Genomic DNA, 27,072 nt, shown 5'->3' on the forward strand with positions numbered 1-27,072 from the left:
GATATCATACTGCCATTATGCCGAGTTCATCATCTGATTGTTCCTGGTTTTCAAGATGATTATCACTTTTTTCAGAAACCCTGCATTTCATTTCATTTAGAAAATTAATGCTACCATTTTATGAATTAACTTTGGGGATATTGCTGTTCTTACGATAACACTTAATGGACTCACACAGGAAAATTGAGATAGTGAATATTTTGGGGGAAAAAAATCTTGTTTACTATTCAGTGTCCTGCATATTCAATTAACAATGGAAAATCTACAGGATATTAAAACTTGGATCCCAGTTAAATTTTTTGGTGGGTAAATAACATTGTTTAGGTTCCAATTCTAAGTACAATTAACTGGAAGCAATTAATTTAAACTAATTTGTTTTACTTCCAATTACTGTATATTATTTAGAACTGAAGCATCGGTGCAGCAAGGACACATGCAGATCTGATAACCCACTTCAGCTAACATTTAATGTGTTTTATTACCTATTAATGTTACACTAGCAAAAAAACCCACTGCCTATGAAAAACACAGGTTTCATGGAATATTTTCAATAACAAAAACCCACACTCTTTTTATTACAAAAAAGGATAGCTTTGTGGGAAAAGATCTGCTGCAATTCATTTTCAAATCCTACTACCTCAACTTTAAGTAAGACACCCAAAACCCCCCAAAGATTATGCTTTTGGGATACAAGGAAACCTATGCTACTTCCATACACAACCCATGGTTTGCCTTCTTGCATGCAGTATCTTATCTAGTAAGTTACTTTCTTTTTGTGTCAAAAGTAAAAGTAGCTAGGTGTATAAATTAAAACCTTCCGGATATGAATAGGCAATGCATTTTATCTGCAGTAAATTTTATTTTACCTTTTAAATCTTTGATTAATTGCCATTTTCTGCAAGGAGAACTTCCAGACATACCATCCTTATAACAAGTCCTAAAATGTTTGCTTGGGACATGTTAGGACTACGTAGCTTATGGCAGATAAATATTAGAGATTAAAAAAAAGAAAATACAAATAACCTAAAAATCTTTTGTTGGACTCCGTTGCCAGACTGCCAGAAGAAATCTCCTACTTGATCAGGGGGCATTGTAATTAACAATTCAAATGAACACAGTGCAATTTAACACAGAGACAGAGCAATCTGAAAAGGTACTGCCATTCTTCAAGTTTCTCTCTATCCAACGGCAATGGTCCCAGGTACTCAATCCAAATGAACCCTCATTCTGAAAATGAAGTAAGCTTGGGCCTCTGAAATTCAGTTGCACTCACTTGATATCCCCCACCACCCATAATCAACTGGAAGGCAGACTTGGCAACGGAAGCTAGCATCATAAAATGGTGCAGTAATAGAAGTAACTGGACCAGGAAGAGGAGGCATCTGCTCCAATGATGTCATAGCTGGCAGCTGGGGGGTGGGACTGGTCATGCAGCTTTGTGTCAGGAGTAATGATTGTAGAGGGGTGGGGCATGAAGAGTGCCATTTTGAAAACAATGCTGTCGTGAAGCCATGTATTCTGCATAACTGATTGTCACCTTCTCACTGCGGTATCTGAAAGAAAAAATGATGGGTTTTTAAAAATACATTTATAAATAAAACAGATCAAATTTTTCATAGATGAAACTGAAATCCTATTGCTATATGTTGATGCAATAACCTATTGAATTTTCTATCAATACAGTTCTCTTAATTTAGGCTTCTTCAATCTGCTATCGGCCAGACATAAACTTCAGTTATTGAAGCTGTAGTCCAATAAACTGAGACAATAACAATTTTGTAGGAAAGGCTTTTTATATTGCTAAGTATTCAAATAATATGAAAAGATCAATATTCCAATAAAAAGTGATATATTATTACTGTGGCCTTCCACTCAACTCTGGAAGCAGAATTGAAAAAGGCTTTGAAGTTGCTTCTGGTCTGAGGAGATATTTCCTTACAGGTTTTGGAATGACAAACCAGAAAGTGCAAGGGTTATGAAAATGTGACGTGTATATAAATTCAGTGTACCATTTTCTCACAGCAGAAGCAGGCATTTCTACAGTGGACCGTTCCAGAGGGATCCCTGAGAATGGATCCCTTTTTACAAAGTAATGGAGTTACCTTTTAGCTAAGGTACAATTTAAGGTTATAATGCTTTTAAAAAGAGTACATAGAGATCTATGTGAAAACCCTACAGGTGCCTTTCTGGATCATAAAACTAACAGAATAAAAACAATAATCAAGTCAAGGACAAACATACTGCAACTGATTACCAATGAATTCAGCAACCAACCCACCTTGCTTCAATTAACTTTTCAACACTGGCGTTAGCTGCTCAACCAAGGACTCATAAATAATTCTGATATGAGAAATGGGGAACAGTCTAGCTCTGTGATGGCGAACCTATGGCATGCATGCCAGAGTGGCCCGCAGAGCCCTCTCTGCTGGCACGCGCATCGTCAACCCAGGTCAGATCTCCGTGGCATTTCTTTCGTGAACTTCTGTTTCCCTGTAAACGATGAGACAGAAGCTCACAAAAGAAAAAGATCTCACCTCTTGCTGCACTGCTGATGTTGGGATGCCCCGCCTCCTGTCGGCCAGCTGGTCTTTGGGTCTCTGCTGTACATGCCCATGCATGCGCATGCTAGTGCATGTCCATGCACACATGTGCACGTCCGCACATGAGTGCACGCACCTTTCAGTTTGGGCATGTGCACACTTGCAGTTTGGGCACTCGGTGTCTAAAAGGTTCACCATCACTGGTCTAGCTTTTTGGTCTCCCTTTCTGTCCCTCATGACTTGGAATAGTTGGGAAGTCCCAACATAGGCTTTCTTGCTTTTTATTTTGCTCTGATGTATGGTTAATTACTGTATGTGCCTGGTTCAGTGAGTCTGCAGCCTGCCTGGGAATGCTTTGGATTTTCCCATTAGCATCTGGGAAGAGAAGATTGTTATGAGTGGGAGTGTGGAGAAATTAAATGATTGAACTAGTTAGGAAGGTTGGAGGTGGTTGCTGTTTTGGTGAATGGATTGTGGAACTGGGTAAACAGTATGGGCAGTTAACATCCCCTCTGGTGTCTAGGCCAACTGGGTCCCTGGGGTGCAGTCTCTGTTGGCCAGTACATCTGTGGAGAGTGCAGTGGGGAAATGAGGGAGCACGTTGGTATTTCGCTGGAGATTGGACCTCAGGACTGGCCATAGTTGTTGGAGAAGTCATCTGCTATAACCTCAGGCAGCAAACTGCTATACATGTGGCAAACATGGAAGAGTTGAGGGATCCATGTGCTTTTTGTAGTGACATGCCAAACTGAGAAGAGGTTATCACCTCCCACTCCTCTGAACATCAAAATAGTTCTCAGCTCATGTAACTTCCAATGTAATATTGATGCATGCTTGATAAGGGGAAAATCATAGAAGGAATCAGCTATAATTGAATAGTTTTAGTATCTATTTCTCCATCGTTTTCTTTGTGCTTCCTTTTTAGTTCAACTAAATCCACTAATGGCAGTAGTGACCAATAGTTCTCAATGTTCTTTTAATTAGTATGGTAGGTGTTATTGCTATCTGGTGTTCCACTCACTACTAGATTCAAAATGTAAACGTGGAGAAGGAATTGTTAATGTTATATTGGAAAAAAAGTGATGAAGTACCAGCACACACATATTGAAATTATGAATAGAAAAACAGAACATTAGCTAATCAAGTGAAACTAGGATGGCTCTAGGAGAAGAGTCCACAGATCTGGGGGAGATAGTTAAGTGCATCATAAGCTTAGAGTTGTTATATTCCCCTAAACGGCCTAATATATTCTGCTGATGTTTATCTGATGCCAATTTGGTATTGAACTTTAGTTGACTGGATTCTTTTGTATAGGCTTGAGTAATAAATCTTCTGAACTGCAACTTAAGTAATGTCCTGATTCTTTATGCCTGACATTAATCTAGTCAGCTGAAGTTCAATACTAAAATGACACAAGAATCAAAAGGAGTTGGACTTGGACCGTTAGTAGGAACATAATGACTCTAAGTTGATGGGACAGACACTGCATTGGTCACACTTATGGATGATCTCTAGTGACGGTGGTATGGTGTTAGTGCAGCCATCCTGATTCTCCTGGACCTCTTAGCAGCCTTCGAGACCATTGATGATGGTATCTTTTGGTCCAGCTACAGAGTTTAGGACTGGGTGGCACAGTTCTGTGCTAGTTTAGCTCCCTTCTCCAAGACCACTCCCAATCGGTATTGATAGGGAGTGAGAGATCCAGCCCCCGGCCGCTCTCTTATGCTGTATTGCAAGGCTTAGTACTCTCTCCACTCCTGTTTAACATCCACATGAAGTCGCTGGGTGAGATCACCATGGGTTGACATATCAATTTGCTGATACTGATGCTCTACATCTTGTGACCCAAGTGATGCTATTGTTATCCTCTCATAGTGTCTGGAGGCCTGGGGCCTGGAAGGGGACAACAAGCTGCGACTGAACCTGGCAAGTGGCTTTGGGTGAATGGAGTTTCAAGATTCGGGTCTGAATGGGGTTGTCCTACCCCATTCAGACTCAGTTCACAATTTAGGATTTCTCCTGAACTTGCAATTCCTGCTCGAAGTTCAGGTGGTGGTCATGACTTTGACAGCCTTTGCACAGCTTTGGTTTGTGCACCAGCTGCAATCTTTCCTTTTTAAAAAAACAAACAAACAATTTTTATTTGTTTTTGAACAAGGACAAACAAACATAAAAATAAAAAATAAAAAAGTCATCTTCCATTACAAATTGTAGAAAGTGTGTCAGTTGGTTACAGTATTTCCATGCATCTCTTCCATAGTCACCGCCTTTTTTCATATCAAATCACATATTTTAAATTCACCTATATTCATGTATATCACAATTATTATATCTCAACCCTAATTTGACTATAATTGTTTTTACGTCCTTTTATATATAATATTCAAAATCTAGAATAGGATTATATGATAACATTCCATTAAATCATCCTAAAATCATCCAATCCCAATATATCTTTATAATATATCCTAGATAAAGCTTTTAAACCTCCTCTCATAATCTCCATATATTGTTTATATAAAATTTCATATTATCAAAGTGATATATCTATATTTGTTATAATTATTAATCATTATTTAACTATAGCTATTGTCGCTTCATTTTATACATACTACTAGTAAATTAAATTTAGCTTAATTTTTATTATACATTTTCATTGCATCAACCTGTATCCCTCCAGCAATAGTGCAGTCTTATATCTCTTACCATTTGTAACATTAATGTTCTAGTTACATTCTTAATAAATCTTGTATAAACCTCCCTTGGCAACATGCTGTTCCTTCTGTATCTCACAAAAGCTTGAAACACAACATCTGCTCTTTCCATCAGCTTATCTTTGGTTATCGCTAGTGCTTCTATCAAGATTTCTCTCCTTCTCTCCGTCATTTTCTCTCTCTTTTCTTCTTCTGTGCTTTGAAGACTGAGGTAGAGTTCCAATCCATCCATCTCCCCTTTCCATATTCCACTCTTGCCATTACCAACCAGGCTCACTTTGTTGTCAGTATCCACAGTTTATTATCTCTTGGCTCATTTTTTTCTTCCATCTTTTGAACTCTGTCCTCCACTTTCTTCATTTGGTAAACATCCTCAGTTTCTTCATCAGATTTTTCTGTTTTGTATTCCATATTCTCCAATCTCATTTCAGTTGTCTCTGTCACAACTAATAGATTTTGAATTTCAAACATAATCATTTGCAATGTTAGTGTTTCTTTTTCCTGTTGGGCCATTTTTTCAATTTTGCAGATACTGCCACTATAGGGTTCAAGGCTATTTTAATAAACTTCAAACAGGTTCATTTATTATCTTCCAAGTCAAACTGTTGTCTTCCCTCCAATAGCTAGTGATAGAACTTCCAAAAGGTACCTGTATAAACAACTTGTGCTCTTCCTACTATCACTGTCAGTAAACAAACTGAAAGAACCTTGAATCTCAAGTGATCAAAGAGAAAGAAGAAAAAACAATGTATCCAGCCTCCAGCCTCTAAGTGGCAGTGTAGCTGCTTTTCCTCCTGTTGTTACAACCCTCTTTATAATCCTTATTTTCTTCTTTATATTCCAAGCTTAAGAAAGAAAAAAAAACCTTAAATGGAGATCAAAAACAAGTCCAATCAATCAAATCAAGCATTATATAAAAAATGAGAATTTTAATCCATAGGTACAAGCAAAAGTGAAAAAAGAAGAAGAAAGAATTAATCCATTCAGTTTAAAAAATAGGGAGCCCCTGCAAAAGTTCCATCCATGGGAAAAAAAATAGAAACTGGATAACACACTAAGTTCAATGCAGATCAATCTCGCCGCCTACAGTCTTCTGTCTTCAATCTTAACTTAAATTTTTTTCTTGGGTAGTCTCTTCCTCTAATAAAATTTCCTCACCAATTCAACACACTTTCTCTTTCCGCTTTCTTCCCGTTCCGGAGCTGTCCCAACTTCAGCAGCTTCATTAGCTGTGTTTCCGTTGCCGGAAAAAAAGGGTATTCCTGGATCTTTCAGGGACTTTGTGGTGTCCCTGAGATCAGCAGGAAGTGCCCTTCTCGATCACTGTCTCTGCGGGACAGTTTAGGTCCGAATGGACCGTCCAGCGGCTGAAATTCGACTGCAATCTCGAAGCACCAAGATTGCACGACGTGCCATTGCGACATCAGCTCTCTTCTCAGCTGCAATCTTTCCTGATCAGGACTTCCTGTGCTCATTCATTCAAGCCCCAATCATCTCTTGTCTGAATTACTACAATGCATTTTACATGAGGCTACCCTTGAAATCCCTTTGGAAGCTTCCACTGGTACAAAGTGTAGCAACATGAACAAGCTGTGGGGCCGGTAGAATGACCCATGTTATGCCACTGCTCTGTGACCTACACTGACTGCTGCTTTCCTTCTGAGTGCAATTCAAGGTGTTGATTATGACCTTTAAAGCTCCTCATGGCATAGGTCCAAATTACTTGATGAGCCGTCTCATCTTGCTAAGACAAGCCTGCCCTACCTGTACTGGCAGAACACTTGTTGAGGATCCTGTTGGTCAAGGAACTCTTGACTGACAGGATCTAGGAGAAGAGTATTTTCTCCTGTAGCGCCAGCTCTCTAGAACTTCCTGCCCTTTGGGGTAAGGTTTGCCCCACCCTCCTATCCTTCCACAAGGGCCTAAAGACCTGGCTTTGTGGGATGGCCTGGGAACCGAATTGGGAAGTATGTCACTAGAGGTGGCTACTAGACTAATTAGCTCTGTCTACTCTTTTCATACAAGAGCTGACTTAAATACCTGTTACAAAAGAGCAACAATGGAAGAGGACATTTACAATTCATGAAATTAAACAATTAATTTTCATATTATTAAAATAAAGTGGTTAGTCTACCCCACATTATGATACTTCTAGAAATATCAAAGCCTAAATGTTCCCTAATGTTTCCATTTTATGGTTCTTTTTAAATTTTTTGACTGTTAATTATTTCAAAATTATTGAAAATCTTGTTTTTGAATGAGCAGAAAAAATAAGCAAGATTCCACTAATTAATTCATAGAGTATATCCCCTACTTTTTGGAATATTCTCCCCTCATAGATTAGGATGGTGCTAACACCACTGACCTTTCATAAAAGGCTTGGAATGTGTTAGGAGCCCTGTTTCTTTGCTTTACTGTTTAGCTTAATTATCTCAGTTGCTGTATGAAATTATACTTTGGATGTTTTTATTGTTTTTAATTGCTTTAATTGTGTTATAGTTTTATAATTGTAAGCTGCCCAGAGTCACTTGGGTGAGATGGGCGGCTGTAGAAACTATAGAATAAATAAATAAATAAATAAATAAAAATAGTTTAATACTGTTAAAACAGTAAAATAAATGTTAAAAGATAACACAGATGTTATTTTTTCAAGATGTCATCCCCCCCCCCCCTAAAATTTCTTTGTAGATTTTTTAAAAAACCCATAAAAATGTAAAATAAATTCAAATTGTTAGCAATTTGGCGAATGGGGTGATGGTGGTGGTGGTAGTAACTACAGGATCAGGAACATCTAATTTAAAATTTAAAACCTGGCATGAAAAAAACAATTTTCAGAAACAATTAGAAACAGAAGCAGTGATAATAATACTAAAACAAAAATTACAAGAAAGTTTACCTGGTGAGTTTAATAGTTTTCCTAAAGTCATTGGTAATTGGAGCCTTAAAACCACCTTTCCTGAGCAGGGAGTCTATTGTTTGAATCTGATCCCAATCTGTTGAAAATGACAGCAGCAGACTTATAAATACAAGCTTAATTTAAAAGAGAAAGCCCCTTAAAAAAAGCTCAAGTTACTCAGGTTATGATACGTTGCTGATAAATAGCTACTGATAAATAGAATAGTAACTGTGAATATTGAAAACTACATGATTAAAATTTCATGCATACTTATTTCAATAATAAACATCCAAAATTATCACTTCTAATATTAGAGGAATTCATACTATTTTATCTATATAGTAAACAAATCTAATCATGCTTAAAAGTGAAGTATACTATAGCTATAATTTAAAATTTTAAATCTACTAAATTTCCCTGTAGGGTTTAAATTATATTTTGGTATTTTCATGCAGGAAGAGAAAATGTGATTTTCTTCATGCTGGAATAAATAATTTGCGGAATTGTATTATATTTCAGGGCAAAACATCAAAATAAATCATTGACTCAAACCATAATCTGTTTTCTCGGTTTCAAATATTTAAAAGTCCAAATAGTTACGAATAACGCAGCATTTAAAACAAGACTGCCACGTTGTTCCTTAACAAAAATTAGCATATAAATCTAACAAATAAATAAAAATAAAATACCTTAAAAAATCACCACCCACTGAACATATTACTATTTTGAGCCATTTAAAGTCAAAGCCTCTGAATATTTCAGCCAGATGAAATGGTTTGATTCAGTACATCACTATTTCATGATTTACATTCTTTCATTTATACAGTTTTTACTTAATATAGAATTACATTTTATTCCTAACTCACCTTGTTCCTTAGCAACTTCAGGTAAATATGTAGCTGTGCGTTTAACACCTTTCTCATTGATGAACTCAATCCTGATCCCATGGATTCCAACCTAAAAATAGAAATATTAAGTCAGTTGGGATGTATTTTCTGGGAAAAAGGATTCACCCTTGCCATGGATCTTATTCAAACATCAACCAAAAAAAGTCTTGCCTTGCCACCAATTCTTGTATTAGTCCCTACTGACCACAAAGATAGCTTCTCAGGGTGATTTTTGCTTGGCATTTATTATCCAAGAGTAAAAGGTGACTGATTTATCCTTCTTGCTTTGTTATTCTTAACAACTGTTTCCAAATCCCTAATTTAAATGTACCCATTTCTTTTCTCTTTCTACAGTGTAACTGTAATTTCTGTTGTCATTGTCAAGATTATAAAAGATATGTATATTTTTAAATTTGTCTTCCTCATTAGAACTGTTCTTTTTATTTTTCCAGTGAAATGTCCGTCTTTATTCCTTAGCTTAAGCCTTAAGAAAACAAAACCGTGTATCACCCTTTAACATTAACTTTGCTTTTTTCATTTTCATAATGAGATGGTGAAATATTTTCCATATCACAATTGGCTCATGGTTTGATTTCTAATGTTTATTTCAGCTCCTATCTCATCCAAACCTTCCATTCTTATAGTGTATTTGCAAAACAAATATTGGAAAAATATTCATCTCTATCTCATTCACTTTCCTGTTCTGAAATGTTTTGTTTCTCCAATCTCAGTTCTTCCTGCAACTTTTCCTAGGAAGTTGGCATCCTTTATTTCTATGGAGGCCTATCAGCTCACATGTAAATTACTCTTAGCTTCATCTATTCCTCTGATTTTGAATTTAATTAGGTGTCCTTATGAGGAATCCATGTTTATATTGGCACCATTCCCAGGTTCACTGAAGCTATGAAGTCCTGCCTATGTATCAAGGTAATAATCATTTGGGAGGGACTGAAGTAATTTATTCAGTAATTCAGTTTTAATCATCCCTTTTTTAAAATTTCATTATTTAAATTCTATCATTATAACTTACCCTTACTATGTATGCGTAGTACAAAATATTGATCTGAATCCAAATGGCACAAAAGGGGTGATAGAAAATTCAGATTCACAGTTTTACCTCCCAGTCCAAGTAGTCAGTGGCATCCTCAAAATTAGTGAGGAGGGAGACAGAGCAGAAAAGTTTAGGCAGCTCTTCACGAGTCAGGGGTGGAAATCTGCTGTCCTTAAGTGCACTAAAGTGGAAAGAGAACATGCTCACAAACATATAAAACAGCTCATCATGGGATAATTTGGAAGTTTTACTACATTCTAAGAATTATTTAGTCACAATTAAAATTTATACAGAAGAAATCGGGCTTGGTTTTCTGAGAGATCACTGTTGAATTTACCTGGTTAATGTGTATTCCCTGAGTCCTGAGTGAAGATTCATGGCAGAGAAAGTTCCAATGCAGCCCCGAAGTCGTTTGTCTCGGCCTGTCTTCCATGTCACAAAGAGTGGGCTGAAAATGCATAACACACAACTTTCAAACAATTCTTGCTAAGAAAAACGAATTAAAATACCAAAAATATGACTGCATTTGTAATTAAAAATCAATCTACGCCTTTTTCATCTTTCAATGCCTCCTTTTCAATGAACTAATATTGAAAATTACAATCTGTTTTCCTTCTTTTATACTTTCCAAAACCTTAGAAGTACTTAAAACGAAAGGTTACATTGTTTTTACCTGCTTCCTTTCTGTGCAAGAAGAGAGAAAATTGCTTCTTTTGGGGGGCAGGACTTGGCAATATGTTTGGATGACCTAAATCAGGTTATGTAGGCAGCATAATCCTATTGATTCTTCTGACGTATTCAAATGAAGGGCAGGGAATCTGAGGCCCTAACAAATTTTGCTAAATGTCAGCTACCAACTTTACTGTTTCTTTATCAGCCTGTTGACCGCTTTTATTTAGCAACATCTGAAAGGCCACAGGTTTCCTGCTGCTCTGCTAGTCACTTTTAATAACTCTGGTAATGGTTTAGTACTTGACTGATGTTCCAGTCCAGAAGCAAGATTTTATGATGGCTCTTTCCTCAAAACAACAGGTTCCAGAAGTGTTGGGAGTATGATGTTCTTCCTCATGGAAGCCATCTTATCCTCAATGTTCATTTCATTGTCTGTATTGTTCACATTGGGGAGCCAGTTTGCTGTAGTGGTTAAGACATCAGGCTAGAAACCAGGATCAATATTACAAGAATTTTTGTTACTCTGGATGTAAAATACCACATTAAAAAATTCTGATCAGACAATCAAATTGCATATCTAAGAGCACTTTAGACCCCATGCAGAAAATAAACTTAAGCTCAATTACCACAGAAGAGTTGGACAAACTCACTTACCGGTAACTGCTGCCAGGAAAAGTATCTGTTCTTGGACAATAAACTCTTTTGTCTAAAATACTAGCTTTGAACTGGGGGAAGGGATACTTGATATTTGTGTGAGTTTGAAAAAAGGTACTCTTGTTTTCATATTAAATTTAATAAGTAGATTCCTTAAAGCAATAACACTTTTTCACATTCACTGGATAGCCTGAAAATATTGGGCTTTTTATATTAATAGAGAGAAATAAGGGCAGGAATGCTTCTAAAACATTTTCAAAGTTTGCAGTCCTGGTGTACTAATTCCCTAAAGACTGGAAACAAACTTTTGTATTTCATTTCCTTTTTTACACTTTATGTTTACAGACATAGCTTTAGCTTGGAATTACCAGTAGTGTTAAAACATAAATAGGTGACTTTTTAAGTCAGGTACAATGAGCTATAGTCAACAGCATATTACACTTGTATTTTAGTTTGAGCTTGAACATTGTATAAAATACTAAATTATCACTGAGGAGAAAGAATCTGAAAGCTCACATGAAAAGAAAAAGGTGCAACCAAGCCTGAAATTTTTGGGTCTATTGTCTATTGTGACAATTTGCAACCGCCAACTCGACACAGCCAACTCGCTGCAGTACAAGACTTACACTAATAAAGAAATAGTGGAATAAAATGATTAAAGAAAGGATGCAAAAGGAGGGACAGAATGAAATGTGAATGACAAAAATTAAAACACATTTTTATTTATTTCAAATAATTAAATTGAATTGTTAAAGTGTCCCATGGCAAGTTGTTCTTTGGCAAGTTGTCCTGTGGTGAGTTGGGTGTGGTGAGTTAGTTGCGGCAAGCTGTCCCAGTCTGGACATTTTTCTGACTTCTTGAGTCTTGAACTTTTCTTAAAGGTAATTTGAAAACTCTGAATGTATCCAATTATTAGTAAATGTAGAATTGGAATTGCTTAGGTAAATGTTATATAGGTTATGTTTTCAACATCTAAGCCCAATGCAAAGTGCTATTTTTTATTTATAAAATCCTAAATAATTTGACTCTGTACTTTGGTGAAGTTTTCTGATTATGCCTTTTATAATAACAAATAAGATCCTGTTTCAAGAGTCATGTTATGTGGGTGCTAAATGTCATGCACCTACAGCATTTTGTACTGATTTCTGCAGTACAGGTTGTTTAACCCTCTTATCTTTGCTATCAATATTTTTTGAAATAAAGCCTTTTGACACATTTTCTGCTAATATATTTATTTGTATTATTTTGTGTTGTTTGCTTAATCAAGCATATACTAAATGCTTCTACTACCATGTTATCTGTTTTTTTTTAAATTTGTTTATATTTAAGTTTAATATAGTAACCTTCTAATGGCAATTGTTTTCTTTGTCATATGAAGCCTGCACAAACAACCAAAATATGCTTTCACAATGTCTAAGAATACTTAGATGGCCTGCATAATAGAAGTTTTATAACAATCTGACTCTGTTTCAAGTGTTCTCACACATAAACGCTAAACAGTAATATGTGATGGAACTCAAGAAATAAGCCATAATTATAGGCAACTATAAATGAATTAATGCATACCTACTTTTATCTCTATTTCTCTTTTCCATGATGTCATACAGTACTGCCAAAAACCATATTTAAGAACCAAACTAAATACTGTATGGCAGATCTTGCGGAAATGAAGAAAATATGTATCATATGCTTTTTGAAGGAATTCCATTCTTTTTAGCGGGATTCTCGTACTTTTTTCTCCCCGTTATGATTCTAATTTAGAGTGCTCTTCCATGATGGTTATTTATCCTAAGAGGACAGATAATTGGAACTGCTACAGTGTTAAAGTGTCCTCTGAATCAAATCTAAATAAATTCTTCAAGAATTATTTTTATGAAGAAATTCTAAAGCCAGGATAATGTTATGCCTAATTTAGATTAAACTTATCTAACTCTTAAAGGTAATCAGAGAAAATACAGTAGTTGTGGTACCATTTGCTTCTAATTTGTTGGCTATGCATATTCATGCATCTATCAAATCTGTGTTTTTAATGTTATATTAGTCCAATGTGCTTTTAAATAAATCTTAACTGTTCTCCTCTGTATTACCTCCTGATCAGGTTTCTGAGTTCTTCAGTATGCTACACTTCTGTTGATATCCAATGATTAAGAATATCAATGGAATTAAACTAGTTTTAATAAGTATTTCATATCTAAATCTAAAGCTCGTTCTAGCTTTCTAGTACATAATTTTCAATTTTGTTTCTATTTTTAACATGGCTAAAGATGCTACAAAAAACTAGTTTGCTAGACAATTAATTCAAGCATACAATAATCTGGATGAAAATTAACGTTGCCATGTCTATCTAAAAAATAAGCCTGCTGTTCCATTTCTTCATCTGAACAGCAAATAATCTATTAACATTTATCTTCTATTTGTTATATTTTAAATTAGCTCTTACGAATTGTAATGTTATTGTTACATAAACTATTTTTAAATATGAGCCTTAAATCCTTGATAACAACAGTAAACCCATGCTCTTTTTAGCCTCTCTGCTTAGAATTTCTTTAGATTTAGACTTATCCATACAAAGGGAACAAAGCAAAGTCAGAAATAGAGATGATTTTTTTTCGCTCCAAAAACTGGTATTGACTACAGTACATCACTGACTTTATGCTTTTGGTGTTCCAAGCTGGAAGCCAAGAATTCTGTACTGCTAGGATTGTTAGCCTCTGGTACAACGTTTAATAAATTCTCAGTGTCATGGATTGAACAGATACACTGAAATCGCTCTCATATATTAAAAAAACAGGATTAAAAGAAATAAAAAACTGCATTTTTTAAAAAATAAGCTAACTTTAAAATATAGGCATTGAACATAGCTATGTTCAAATAACATAGCTTAAAACAAACAAACAGTATAGTATCTTAATTAAGGCCAATTGATACATTACAAAGTAGCAAACAAGTTTTGAACTCAGAGTTACTATTCAAACAGACTTTTAGGCAAATAGGTGGGTATGACTTAAAAAAACATGCCTCCTGATACACTCTGTCTTGTAAAAATTGTAAATTTGATTTAAATCTCAAGTGGAATCTCCAACACTCTACACTGCAATGTAGAGTGCTCTTGTACAGGATAACAACTAACATCTTCTTTTTCAGGGCAATTTCTCCTTACACTCTTTATCTGCTTCCTTTTAAGATGAACATCTTTCATACACACTGTGCAAAGACAATGTGCATCATTCACTTGCTCCTCTCAAGAACTTTTTCAGTGAAGCTTTTCCATTACTTTTGCAAACCTCAGAGGTAACAGAAGATTCCCAATTATTCCTCCTCATTATTGGATAATGTTACTTACTGCATAAAGAGTCTCACTTATGGAACAAAAGCCTTTTTTGTAGCTCTAGATTTTGCTACATGTTTTATATATAATTTGATACCTACCCTTGCAATAAAAACAGGTAAGACTAAATTTGAAAAAAGCAAAACACATATATAAAAGTAAAAACTGTTGCATGCCACACTGCCAAACCTAGAATAATCTTAACATGGAGAAAATGTTCTCTTCTCCAACAGTAGCCAAGCACAAAGAACTTCACCTATAATGGTGTTTGTTTCATTTTAGTGAGTTCTGTGTGTGAACTCACCAAGCAGAGTTTATTCCAACAGCCATGGTTAAACAATTTTAACACTGTGATGAGTAATCCAGCAACTTCTGCACTGTGATAAGAAACTATCCCCAATCACCTTTTTCTACCAAATAAAACATGATTACCAATACATATATTATATGTCATGGCACACTGAGGTTCAGTTAGCAAAAATCTAGCAAGTGTGAATCTCTCAGAATTAATATGCAATTTTCATTTACTGTATGGAACAATCATTATTTATCAAGGAGGCTCTAAAAACCTGAAAACATAAATTCAAGCTCTATTGTGAGAAATGGTAGAGTAAGATCCAATTCATCTTCCGCATACATTGATAGCTAAAATTAAGTTAGACACAAGCATGAAATAGTAGGCAGAACGAACTCACACTATAGTCTAGAGCAACTCCTTATTCCATCATCAAATATATTCCCTATATATTATATATATATACATGTTCAGACATTTACACCTTTAGTTCACAGGCTGTAAAGGAACATTAGATCTTTATTGTATTATAGCAGTAACATATACAATAATTTTAAGTTCAAGCTATGGATGCAGTCTCACAACAAAAGACTTTGGGAGAAGTCCACACAAACAGATATAGATATGTTCTTTTAAGTAATCAAGGGAATGCCAAATAGACATGCATACGACAGCTTGCTATTAATAAGATATCTTTTCTCCATCAAGCAATGTTAAACGACTGTCTTGTTTACCGAACAAGAAACCAGGCTTCCTGTTTGAAAGCTGAGGGGCCTACTTCCTTAGTATAACTAACACTCAAGTGGCTGGATAATAGAACCATCCACGCACCAAACCTTAATATTAAGAAATCTCTCTTTTTACCTAGTATGATTATAAAAAATAGAAACCAGATGTTAAGTGAACATTACCATCTATACTAACAAAAAGACAAGAGCTGCAATAAAGTGAAATCCTTATTTTTATTGTAAATATATACCCCACCCTTCTACATGTAGCACTTATAGGGCTGTAGTTCTAAAATAAAACCACACAGAAGGGATCGCAAACCACCCTGTCACATTTTATAAACAGAAAACTGTATAATAGTGGTGGGTATTCTTGCTTAATTTTCCATATAGAACATTTTTTCACTTGTTATGTAACTGGTTGCTGAAATACGGAACCTATTGGAATATGTTTGGCAACCACACAATGGAATAGTTGGAGTCACATTGGTCTGGTTTTGCTGTAAATTTTCCTTGTAGTCTGCATGGCACCGAGAATGGAAAATATCTAGCCCTCCACATCTAGCAAACAGAGTATGTAGAATCTAAAGAGATAAAGAGAGAGTAACAATTAGCAGGTATAAAGCACAAGTCTCTGGATCTAAACACATAGTATTTATTTGTGAAGAAACCACTTGATACTCCTGCAGGTGCTCAAATGGTATAGCAAATCTTACCCTAAATACCCACCTTTCACTGAAGAAAACCTCTGTATGTTTATTCTTGTGTTCAGGTTTTGATGCTGTGAGGCAAAAGGGATCATAGGTATATGATTAAGAGGAGCAAGATTTAGAATATCTAGCTTTCACTAACAGCTATTTATTTGCATTTACTGTTTTCATGGCTATACTGGAGCACATACGCTAAGCCTGCATCAAAGTATTATAGAATAAAATATAAATTTGCTGATAAAATTAGTCAAAATGCAGCTTTCATTTTTTTATTGGAAGGGGTGAGAATATTTATGGAAACTCTTATTCTTAAGTATAGTTTCAAGCTCTACAAGCCTGGCTAGTTTCGGAAACAAAAATCTGAAAAGATTCCTCAAACATTCTTTATTGCTTATAGAGTAATGTAACAATATTGAAATGAAATTTACCAAGTAAATTCATAGCTTGTATGGACTGTAATTAAGGTACAGTTAATCTGGATCATCTTTTTCATGTTTCTCCTCTTCCCCAGATTCAACAATCTGCTTCACAGTGCCCCTATTTCCTCCTCCCTTAACTGTTTTGTTACCTCTCTGTGTTCCCAAAGCCTCTTTGGCATTCCATCATACATAGCTTACCTGTTCAAGATGCTTTGTCCTTTTATCCCAGTTGTAGGAGTATTGTTGATGATAGACGTTCATGTCTTAGGATAAGGTAGCTGTTGGGAGTTCTCTAACAAATGTCAGCAGTATCCTCTGGGCAGGGTGAGCTATTGTGCAAAGTATTCTTCTTTTGTATTTCTCATCATCACACAGTCCCTTGGTCAGTTGCAAATGTTCAACATATTTGTAAGCAATTTGATTAAAGGATTACTATCTATGGTTATCAAATTTGCTCAAGACATGCACATGGAGGGACAGCAAACTTCTCAATACATAATATAAAGATTCAGGAAGATCCTGATAAACTAAAATAAGTAGCAAGAGCAGCAAGATGAAATTCATAGCAACAAATCTAGAGCCTTATACTGAAATATGAAAAAATTAAAAGTGTATGTACGACACAGGCAGCAATATATATCAAAAGGATCTAGTACCATGATGGTGAACCTATGGTACATGTGCCAGAGGTGGCACACAGAGCCCTCTCTGTGGGCACGGGCGCCATTGCCCCAGCTCAACCACTGGTCATTTGGTTTCTGAGGCGCGCATGCATGCGCACACATGCACCTTCTGGTTTCGGCACTCTGTGCCTAAAAGGTTTGCCATCACTGATCTAGTAGATTACAAGCTGAATATGACCCAACAATGTTATGCAGTTCTAAATAATGAAACAAGAAAAAGCAATCCTAAACTGTATTAATAGAAGTACAATATCAGGATCAATATAAATCATGGGTGTCAAACTCAATTTCATTGAGGGCCACATCAGGGTTGTTGTGTTTGACCTCATGGCCAGCTCGAGATCACTGTCGGGGTGCCTGTGGCGGCCTAAACACTATGCCAAGGAAAACAGGCCTTGAATTTGACACTCTTGATATAAATCATTGTTCTTCCTACTTCTCACTTAATCATCCTACTTCTAGAATACTACATCCAGTTATGAGCACATATTTTAGAAAAGACATGGTCAAAGTAGACCATGCCCAATGAGAGCAACCAATATGATAAAAGGCTGGAAAGCAAAAAAAAAAAAAAAAGTTATGAGGAGCAGGTGGAGGTTTTGGTACAGTGGGGCAAAAAAGTATTTAGTCAGCCACCAATTGTGCAAGTTCTCCTACTTAAAAAGATGAGAGAGGCCTGTAATTGGCATCATAGGTAGACCTCAACTATGAGAAAGAAAATGAGAAAACAAATACAGACAATCACATTGGCTGATTTGGCAAAAAATTATTTGCAAATTATGGTGGAAAATAAGTATTTGGTCAATATCAAAAGTTCATCTCAATACTTTGTTATATATCCTTTGTTGGCAATGACAGAGGTCAAACGTTTCCTGTAAGTCTTCACAAGGTTGGCACACACTGTTGCTGGTATGTTGGCCCATTCCTCCATGCAGATCTCCTCTAGAGCAGTGATGTTTTGAGGCTGTTGCTGGACAACACGAACTTTCAACTCCCTCCAAAGGTTTTCTATGGAGTTGAGATCTGGAGACTGGCTAGGCCACTCCAGGACCTTGAAATGCTTCTTACGAAGCCACTCTTTCGTTGCCCGGGCGGTATGTTTGGGATCATTGTCATGTTGAAAGACCCAGCCAAGTTTCATCTTCAGTGCCCTTGCTGATGGAAGGAGGTTTGCACTCAAAATCTCACGATACATGGCCCCATTCATTTTGTCCTGTACACGGATCAGTCATCCTGGTCCCTTTGCAGAGAAACAGCCCCAAAGCATGATGTTGCCACCCCCATGCTTCACAGTAGGTATGGTGTTCTTTGGATGCAACTCAGCATTCTCTCTCCTCCAAACACGACGAGTTGTGTTTCTACCAAACAGTTCTATTTTGGTTTCATCTGACCATATGACATCCTCCCAATCCTCTTCTGGATCATTCAAATGCTCTCTAGCAAACTTCAGATGGGCTCGGACATGTACTGGCTTAAGCAGGGGGACACGTCTGGCACTGCAGGATCTGAGTCCCTGGCGGCGTAATGTGTTACTGATGGTAGCCTTTGTTACGTTGGTCCCAGCTCTCTGCAGGTCATTCACTAGGTCCCCCCATGTGGTCCTGGGATTTTTGCTCACTGTTCTTGTGATCATTTTGACACCACGGGGTGAGATCTTGCGTGGAGCCCCAGATCGAGGGAGATTATCAGTGGTCTTGTATGTCTTCCATTTTCTAATTATTGCTCCCACAGTTGATTTGATCACACCAAGCTGCTTGCCTATTGCAGATTCAGTCTTCCCAGCCTGGTGCAGGTCTACAATTTTGTGTCTGGTGTCCTTCGACAGCTCTTTGGTCTTCACCATAGTAGAGTTTGGAGTGTGACTGTTTGAGGTTGTGGACAGGTGTCTTTTATACTGATAACAAATTCAAATAGGTGCCATTGATACAGGTAATAAGTGCAGGACAGGGGAGCCTCTTAAAGAAGAAGGTACAGGTCTATGAGAACCAGAAATCTTGCTTGTTTGTAGGTGACCAAATACTTATTTTCCACCATAATTTGCAAATAAATTATTTCCAAATCAGCCAATGTGATTGTCTGTATTTGTTTTCTCATTTTGTCTCTCATAGTTGAGGTCTACCTATGATGCCAATTACAGGTCTCTCTCAACTTTTTAAGTGGGAGAACTTGCACAATTGGTGGCTGACTAAATACTTTTTTGTCCCACTGTATGTTTAGCTTGAAGAAGAAAACATTGCAGAGAAAAGGTGGATGTCATCAAATCTCTGAAAGGCAATCCTATCGGACAGAACTGTTTAGAGCTGTTCCAGAAAATGGGACAACCAAAAATGGGTTTGATTTAGCAGGTTTTACTAGAACATAAAAAAAATGGTAAGAACTGTACAGTATGGAGCAGATTGCCTCACAAAGTGGTGGATTGTTTAAACAAAGAAGGTGTTAAATCAGTGGGTCTCAACCTTCCTAATGCTGCGACCCTTTAATACAGTTCCTCATGTTGTGGTGACCCCCAACCATAAAATTATTTTATGTTTTCCATATTTTTTGGAAAATATGTCTTTTCCGATGGTCTTAGGCGACCCCTGTGAAAGGGTTGTTTGATCCCCAAAGGGGTCCCGACCCACAGGTTGAGAACCACTGTATTAAATAGAGGCTGGATTAGCAGCTGTAGGCAATGTTGTATTATTACCGTAGATTTGTGCATCATCAGGAGGATGAATCTCCAAGTTAACTTCCAACGCAAGTTAACTTCCAACCCTTACATTATACAAGTAGCATTTCATGGAGAATACAAATTACAGGAAAAAATATCCAACTATTGAAGTCAAATGTTATAAGTGTGGCTGACAACACATGGGCCAAGAAACTGTCAAAGTATCAACAGCATTCATATATATATATTATTTTGCAGAAATATTTTGCCATGGGATAAAACTCTATTAAGTAGATGTCTAGATATTTATTACATTTATATCTGACTTTTCCTTCAGGTATTCAATGTGCCATATATAACACTTTCTCTCTAATACTTCTCACAACATCATGGGGAGTTTAGGCAGAAAAGAGCCAGGCAGAAAGACACTCAGTGAGCTTCCATGGCTGAGAGTAATTTGAACCTAAGTTTCCCTAGACTTCATTCAACATGTTCACCACTAACCCATACTGCTTTGTTAAAGTCTTACTGGTTATTAATTATTAAAATATTTCCAGTTATTAATATATTCATAATTTTCTCCTATTCTTCTAAAAATTATAACTGTACAGAGCAAAATGTTCACAGGCACATCTTGATGTAGCTACAGTTGAACGCTACACTAATCCAAGATTACTGAATTAATCAAAATGCTTGGTTCACATAACAATTTAAACCATAAACTAAGCACAGTAATAAACACAATTTATTAAACCATGAAGTAGCCAATCATATTTTATCCTAAAATATTGTGCAAAGTCACCCATATCTTTAATTACAAACTATGATTCAGGAAATGTATGAGTTACAAACTGGGAAACAGTATAAATTGACCCTATATGTTTATTTAAACCATGACTTTTAATATTTGAATCTGATATTGAATTCTCCAATTTTTCTTGGTATAAGCATGTTTTAAAAAGCATAGGATATATACTATATTCTATTAGATTATATTGCTTTATCCCAATACCCCCCCTTTGGTAACTAGCAATGCTTCCCAAACATATGCAAGAAACTATGTAAAATTGTCATCATTCAACATACTACTTATTGCTCTACTGGTGAGGCCTTCATGTATAGTCAATTTTGTTTAACATAAATTGAATTCAGAGTGATTCTTAACTAATTACATGAGCAATACAGGGGATCAGTGCTGTATAACTGGTCAGTAAAATTGACCATTTCAGTTATACTACATGAGGTTTTATTCCTTTAAGAAACCCTTTGCTTTTCAAAAAAAGCAATACGCATCCTGAATCAGGACAATCTTCCTTGGTACCCATCATGAATCCAACAGCAATGATGAGAAGTCGCTGTTGTATCCAGATTTCTGATGCAGGAAAAAGTCATGGAAATGTATCATATACATCAGAAACTCTAGAAAAGAAGTGCAACAAGGTACCATTGTTGCATTTCATTTTCTACATGGATTCTGTAAGTATCAATAATCTATAAGTCAGTGGATACTAAAAAAATAAGGAAGCATAGCACTCATTGCTTCAAGAAGAGAACATTCTGGATAACTCACAAACCTTCTGTTCCCCCTCTAGAGTTTGCTGTTCTGGGGATAGTTCTGTAGTTTCCAGGTAAAAAATCCTTGAGACTGGATTTTGGAATACCATGCTCCAGATTACTTTCAGTTCAGGGGATTTACATTTAGAAACTAGTAATTGTCTCTAGAATAGCATAGTCCAGAGGAGCTTCAGCACAGCCTAGGTAGTAGAACAGAACACTCCTGAACTGTTTTGTATATCTTCCCACTCAAAAAACAAAGACTACATTGTATAAATATGAAATATTTAGGTAATTTTAAAAAACTCTCTAGCAGATCTTCGATCTCTATCATTTGTGTACTTCTCTATTCTTATCACAATATTAAACTAGCACTACATAAATATTTCTGTTCTTACAAGTATTATTATCCATTGCCAGTAACAAGTTATAGGACTTTAATTTTGTTGATAGGCTGATCAAATTGAGCTATTCTGTTTTTTGTGAAAAACTAATCAGAAACCGTGACCAATCAACTAATTTCTTGGGTAAATAAATTATAGAAAGGAAAATTCTATATTCCTTGAAATCATTTGTAATTACAGCTCTTTTTGACACCTTCATTATGAAGTCTTATTCAATAAGCTCAATTCCCAATTACAATGAAAAAGATAGGTACAAGCTAGAATAGCTGTTTTAGTCTACTGCTGGGACTCTCTTTCCTCAGCCCTCCAAGATCTAATGCTCTCCAACTACCACTGCACAGAGCTGTTTTATCTCATAAACACCAATATAATGCATGCTTTCTGTTTATAGCAGACAGTTTTATTGTATACGTTAAGCCATCTACAAAAACGACTCTTTTAGATTTCTTAGCAGATAACCTGTATTTTGAATAACCCTTCCATTATCCTTCTGGATGGATATTCAGTTTCCCTCCCATGCCCATAAATTTACTCACTAGGGATCATTGGTAAATCGAGGAAGTCGTGGCTGAGGGAAACCATAAAGATGACAGTAGAGTACATCAAAGCAGTAGCAGCACATCTCCGCTGTCACGACTAGATTTTTGGTGCTGTTGGCAGTTCCATTAGGGCGGGCAAGTGGGCTCAATGCTCCTGAAGTGGGATTCATTCGAGTAATTGGAGAATTTCCAGGGCATAAAGTCAAATCTGATACATTCTCCCTTCCACTGCCCCCATCTGCATGCTGGTGGTTCTGAAGAGGACCTGAACTAGAGACTGGCACAGTTGTGGCTTGATTCCCGTGACTATGTGTTCCACTTCCAGACAATTTGGGTTTCTTTACCCCACAACAGCCTGCTGCCAACTTGGGCTCAAGTGGAGGAACACAGCGTCTTTTTCCCATCCTGATTCAGCACCTACTGTCTGAAGCACTGTAGAACCCTGATAAAATACACAATATGCACAATATGTCATTTCATTAATGAAAAAAATATACACCAAAGTACTTTTTCCAGTAATAAAACAGCGTAGTTCACATTATGACATATATATTATATAAGAAAACTGGCACATGACATAGCCAAAAATTAAACAGAAACAAACTGAAATTACATGACATCAAAAGTTAATTAATTTAAAAATGTATCAGCAATTCAAGACTAACCAGAAAACGCTGGAGTACCATTTTATATAGTCCTCAAATTATGACAGCAATTGGGGCCAGGATTGCTGTCGCTAAGTAATGTGGTATTCATAAAGTGTGATGTCATATGAATGCATAACTTAGCAATGGCAATCCTAGTTAGCGTTGTAAACCCTAGATTTGCTGGTTGGTAAATGGAAAGTGGCAGGAGTTCTAGGGGAAGGTGTATGGGAATGACACAGGGGTGGTGGTGTTGCGGGGGTACATCAAGCAAGGGAAGGCCTGGGAAGGCTGATGCAAGCTGTGCAAGTTACGGAAGATAGGAGAGAAGCTTTCAAGTGTGAAGCTCCAACTATCTTGTCTGGAGTGCAGCTTGACTGCTTGAGTGTTTTGGAAGTATTCCAAGCTGAAACCAGAATGAGTTCTAAAATGTTTGAAACTGCATGTTTCATACTTGAAATGGGACATGTTGTGAAATTTGAACTTGAAAAATTTAAAAATTTAAAAACCCAAGAATGATATTTCTTCTTGGTTAGGCTTCTGCTCCTATTAAAAAAATATTCTGGATCAAGACAGATGATTATCCATACCTGGTATTTATTAGGAGAAAGACATTTTTTACTTCCTTGCAGCCACCCTGCACGGTCTTCTAGAAACAAAATGGCTGTATCTTGTTATCTTTATATCTAGTGAATGCATCCATTCTTGGAAATGTTATTTCCTCAGTTATAATTGGGCAATTTGCGCAATGTGGTATAAGCGATCCCTAATGACTTTGATTAGGGAATCCCAAATGATAACATAGATACTTCAATCTCTGGCAGAAGAACTGTTTCTGCAGCATAACTAGCTATTTTTCAAATTATAAGGTGAGCAGAAAAACAGTCCTAGCTGTAGGCCTCTTATTTAACAAGTCTGAAACAAATTGTTACCCAAAGTGAGATAAGAATATGCAAAATTTGCAAAAATATAAAAAAGTGTTAAATTACATATTTTTCCACTGGCAATTAAATTAATATGCTGAGTAAAACTTCAGCATGCAATATATTTATAAATATGTTTATAAATATGTTTATGCTAAATTGATATTGTTTACAGCTATGTGAAGGAACTGTATACTAATACTATGTGCAAAAACTCTGAAAATGTGTATACACAATACTTCATGTTCAATATTTGTAAACATCAACCTCCAAAAAATTAAGAATTAAGTACCTATTCAGTTCCTTTTAAGAGAGAAATAAAATAAGGGGAAAAGTTATACAGCTAGAAGATGACCTTTTCCATTTTGCTGGAGTGTAGAATAGCAACAGCTGTCACAACTGTTAATATCACTATTTACAAGCTATTTGTTTTTTTTTTATACTAACAAGCTTTTATATATTAGGCTTCAGATAAATGCTTACTGAAAGGAGAAACCTTGTACTGCCAAGGGGGAAGTGGACAGGTGGAAGGGGAAGCTATTTTATTTCTGGAATGAATTTCCTTTTCTCACGGCCCATTCCTGTTTCCAAATCTGAAAAGAAAGACATAAAACCCATAAATTTTTAGATGTAGTTCAACACCATTAGACTGTTAGACTGTCAACAGACCTGCAAAAGTGACTAAAATACATTGTAAAATATTTCCTATATGAGAGAAAAACTTTTTTCCTTCTCTCCCCATTCATCTTTCTTATATTTCACTCTTGAAATCTTTATTTAAATACATTTTATGTTACAAATAAAATGTTCTCTCTCTCTCTCTCTCTCTCTCTCTCTCTCTCTCTCTCTCTCTCTCTCTCTAACTATCTCAATGTCTGGAACAATTTTTCTTTAATATATAACATATATGGGGAGCATTGTAGAAAAAAGTGAGAAAAGTAGAAGAATACAAATTATTAGAAATATCCCCCCCCCCAAAAGGAGGGACAAGGACATGAACTTATCACTGAAATATGTAACACTGGTGTGGAATAAAAAGATTAGAGGGAAAAAAGTGTTTTCAGAAAATCCTCAGCATATTTCTCGCTACATTCAAGTTGTGAATTTTACTTCTAATTAAGGCACAATTATATGCAGACTTTCTCTTGACTCCCACCCCAAGTAAAAAAAAAGGTAGAATATTGTAAATGAGTTTAGCTGACCATAGCTGCAATTCTAAGAACATATTAGGGACCAACTGTATTGACCTGGGGCATGTTCCTGTATGGAGGCACTACTGCACATACGGTACAGTACAGAGCAAGGAACAACCTGGATAATTTTAGCAAATGCAAAAAAAATAAAATAATAACTTGGATTCTCTTCATTCATACAATTCCCCAACACCAATCTATAATAACAGGAAAACAGCAAGGAAAAAGGAAGCTTGCCAAGCTCGATCCGCGTTTTGATCGTTAATGGGGCTACCGCCTGCCTTTAGCCAAGAACCTGGCAATCAAATAGGCTCAAGACCCCCAAGACCCTAAGCAGTAGAGCGGAACAAACGGGAAGGGACCCGCTGGCCTGGCAGGAAAGGAAATGCTTTCCAAGATCGCCGACAGGCAAGGAGACAGGAGGGCGAGCTTCACCTGAAGGTCTGAAGCTTCGCCTGCGGGATAAGAGGCGAGGCAAGCGGTCTGCGGTGAGATCTGAGGAGAGCCGAAAGGCTGCCTATACCCTGCCTGCCTGCCTGCTCCTCTCCTCTCCCCCAGGGACGGGATTGCCCCAAAAAAAGAGCCCGGCGCGGCGCACCTTTTCTTTCCTTGACGCGAAGACGGTTCCCTACTCCAGTTACTTTTCAACCTAACCACCGCCGTCGCCACCACCACCGCCGCCGCCACCGCCGCTCCTCCTGCTCTTGCCTCCTCGCCGCCGCCGCCGCCGCCACCACCTCTACTACCCCGCGCTTCATGGAGCCATGGGCCAGGGCGGGCGAGAGCTGGAGAAGTGGACCCAGCGGGGCAGGGGAAGGGAGGGCAAGACAGGCCGTGGGAAAGAACCGCACAGCGGAATCAGACGAAGAAGCGCGGAGTGGCCGCCGGCTAAACAGAGCTGAAGCAAGGCAGGAGAGCCCTGGTCCTCCACCTTCCCGGCGGCCCCTTCTTTGAGTGTGAGGTAATGGGAGAGGAATGTGCAGACCGACCTCCCATCGGCCCCATGAAAACCATAGACAGAGCGAGGACAGTTTCTCCAAAAAGAACCATAGATTACAGGAACTTCCACCCGCCGCATAGTGAACCGTTAAAGAGGTCACGTGAGAAGCCCCGGCGACTATAGAGATCGAAGGGAAATGGAGACGCTCGTCCTTTTAACGGATAACTAGAGACGATGGCGTACGTTAGGCTTCCCTTTGGAGTTTCCTCAAAAGGCTATTTTGTCGGTCCACCGGTAACAACTGGCAGCCTCAGGAGGACCAGGACTTTTAACAGCATGTAGGCGAAGAAAACAGGTCGTGAAAACTACTTCGGGACAACCGTTCAATGTTTAGAAGCCCAGGCCTCTTTTGCACTCGTCCAGCTAGCTAACGATGGGATTTTTAAAAAAAATTCTAAGGTTGCAATTCAAAAACTCTCTGTTCTACCGATCAGGGTTTTTTTTCCTTTTTAAAATTCTATCACATAAACTAGAAATGCATTACTTTTCGGCCAAAAGTCTCACCACTTCAAGTACACGCTTAAAAAAGGGAAACCAAACTACCGGATTAGAAGCTGTGGCTAGGCTATGTGTCTTTCCTTGCATATG

At 37.1% G+C, this 27,072-nt stretch overlaps 1 protein-coding gene across 3 annotated transcripts; it reads right to left on the reverse strand.

Moving 5' to 3' along the window:
• Positions 1-839: 839 nt before the first annotated feature.
• On the reverse strand, positions 840-26,592 carry AMMECR1L (AMMECR1 like). Of its 3 annotated transcripts, none has more exons than XM_081953507.1 (8): positions 26,474-26,592; positions 24,775-24,884; positions 22,722-23,166; positions 10,426-10,536; positions 10,155-10,269; positions 9,017-9,107; positions 8,151-8,247; positions 840-1,553 (listed from the first exon to the last, which is right to left on the reverse strand). In XM_081953507.1, exons 3-8 carry the CDS (start codon positions 23,126-23,128, stop codon positions 1,442-1,444), a joined length of 933 nt encoding a protein of 310 aa, XP_081809633.1. In that variant the 5' UTR covers positions 23,129-23,166; positions 24,775-24,884; positions 26,474-26,592; the 3' UTR covers positions 840-1,441. The 3 variants fall into 3 exon arrangements, with proteins under 3 accessions (XP_081809633.1, XP_081809632.1, XP_081809634.1); XM_081953506.1 differs by lacking the exon at positions 26,474-26,592 and adding an exon at positions 26,083-26,447; XM_081953508.1 differs by lacking the exon at positions 26,474-26,592 and adding an exon at positions 25,539-25,562.
• Positions 26,593-27,072: the final 480 nt, after the last annotated feature.

Source organism: Natrix helvetica (assembly GCF_964273705.1).
Source record: "Natrix helvetica genome assembly, chromosome: 5".
Taxonomy (NCBI): domain Eukaryota; kingdom Metazoa; phylum Chordata; class Lepidosauria; order Squamata; family Natricidae; genus Natrix; species Natrix helvetica.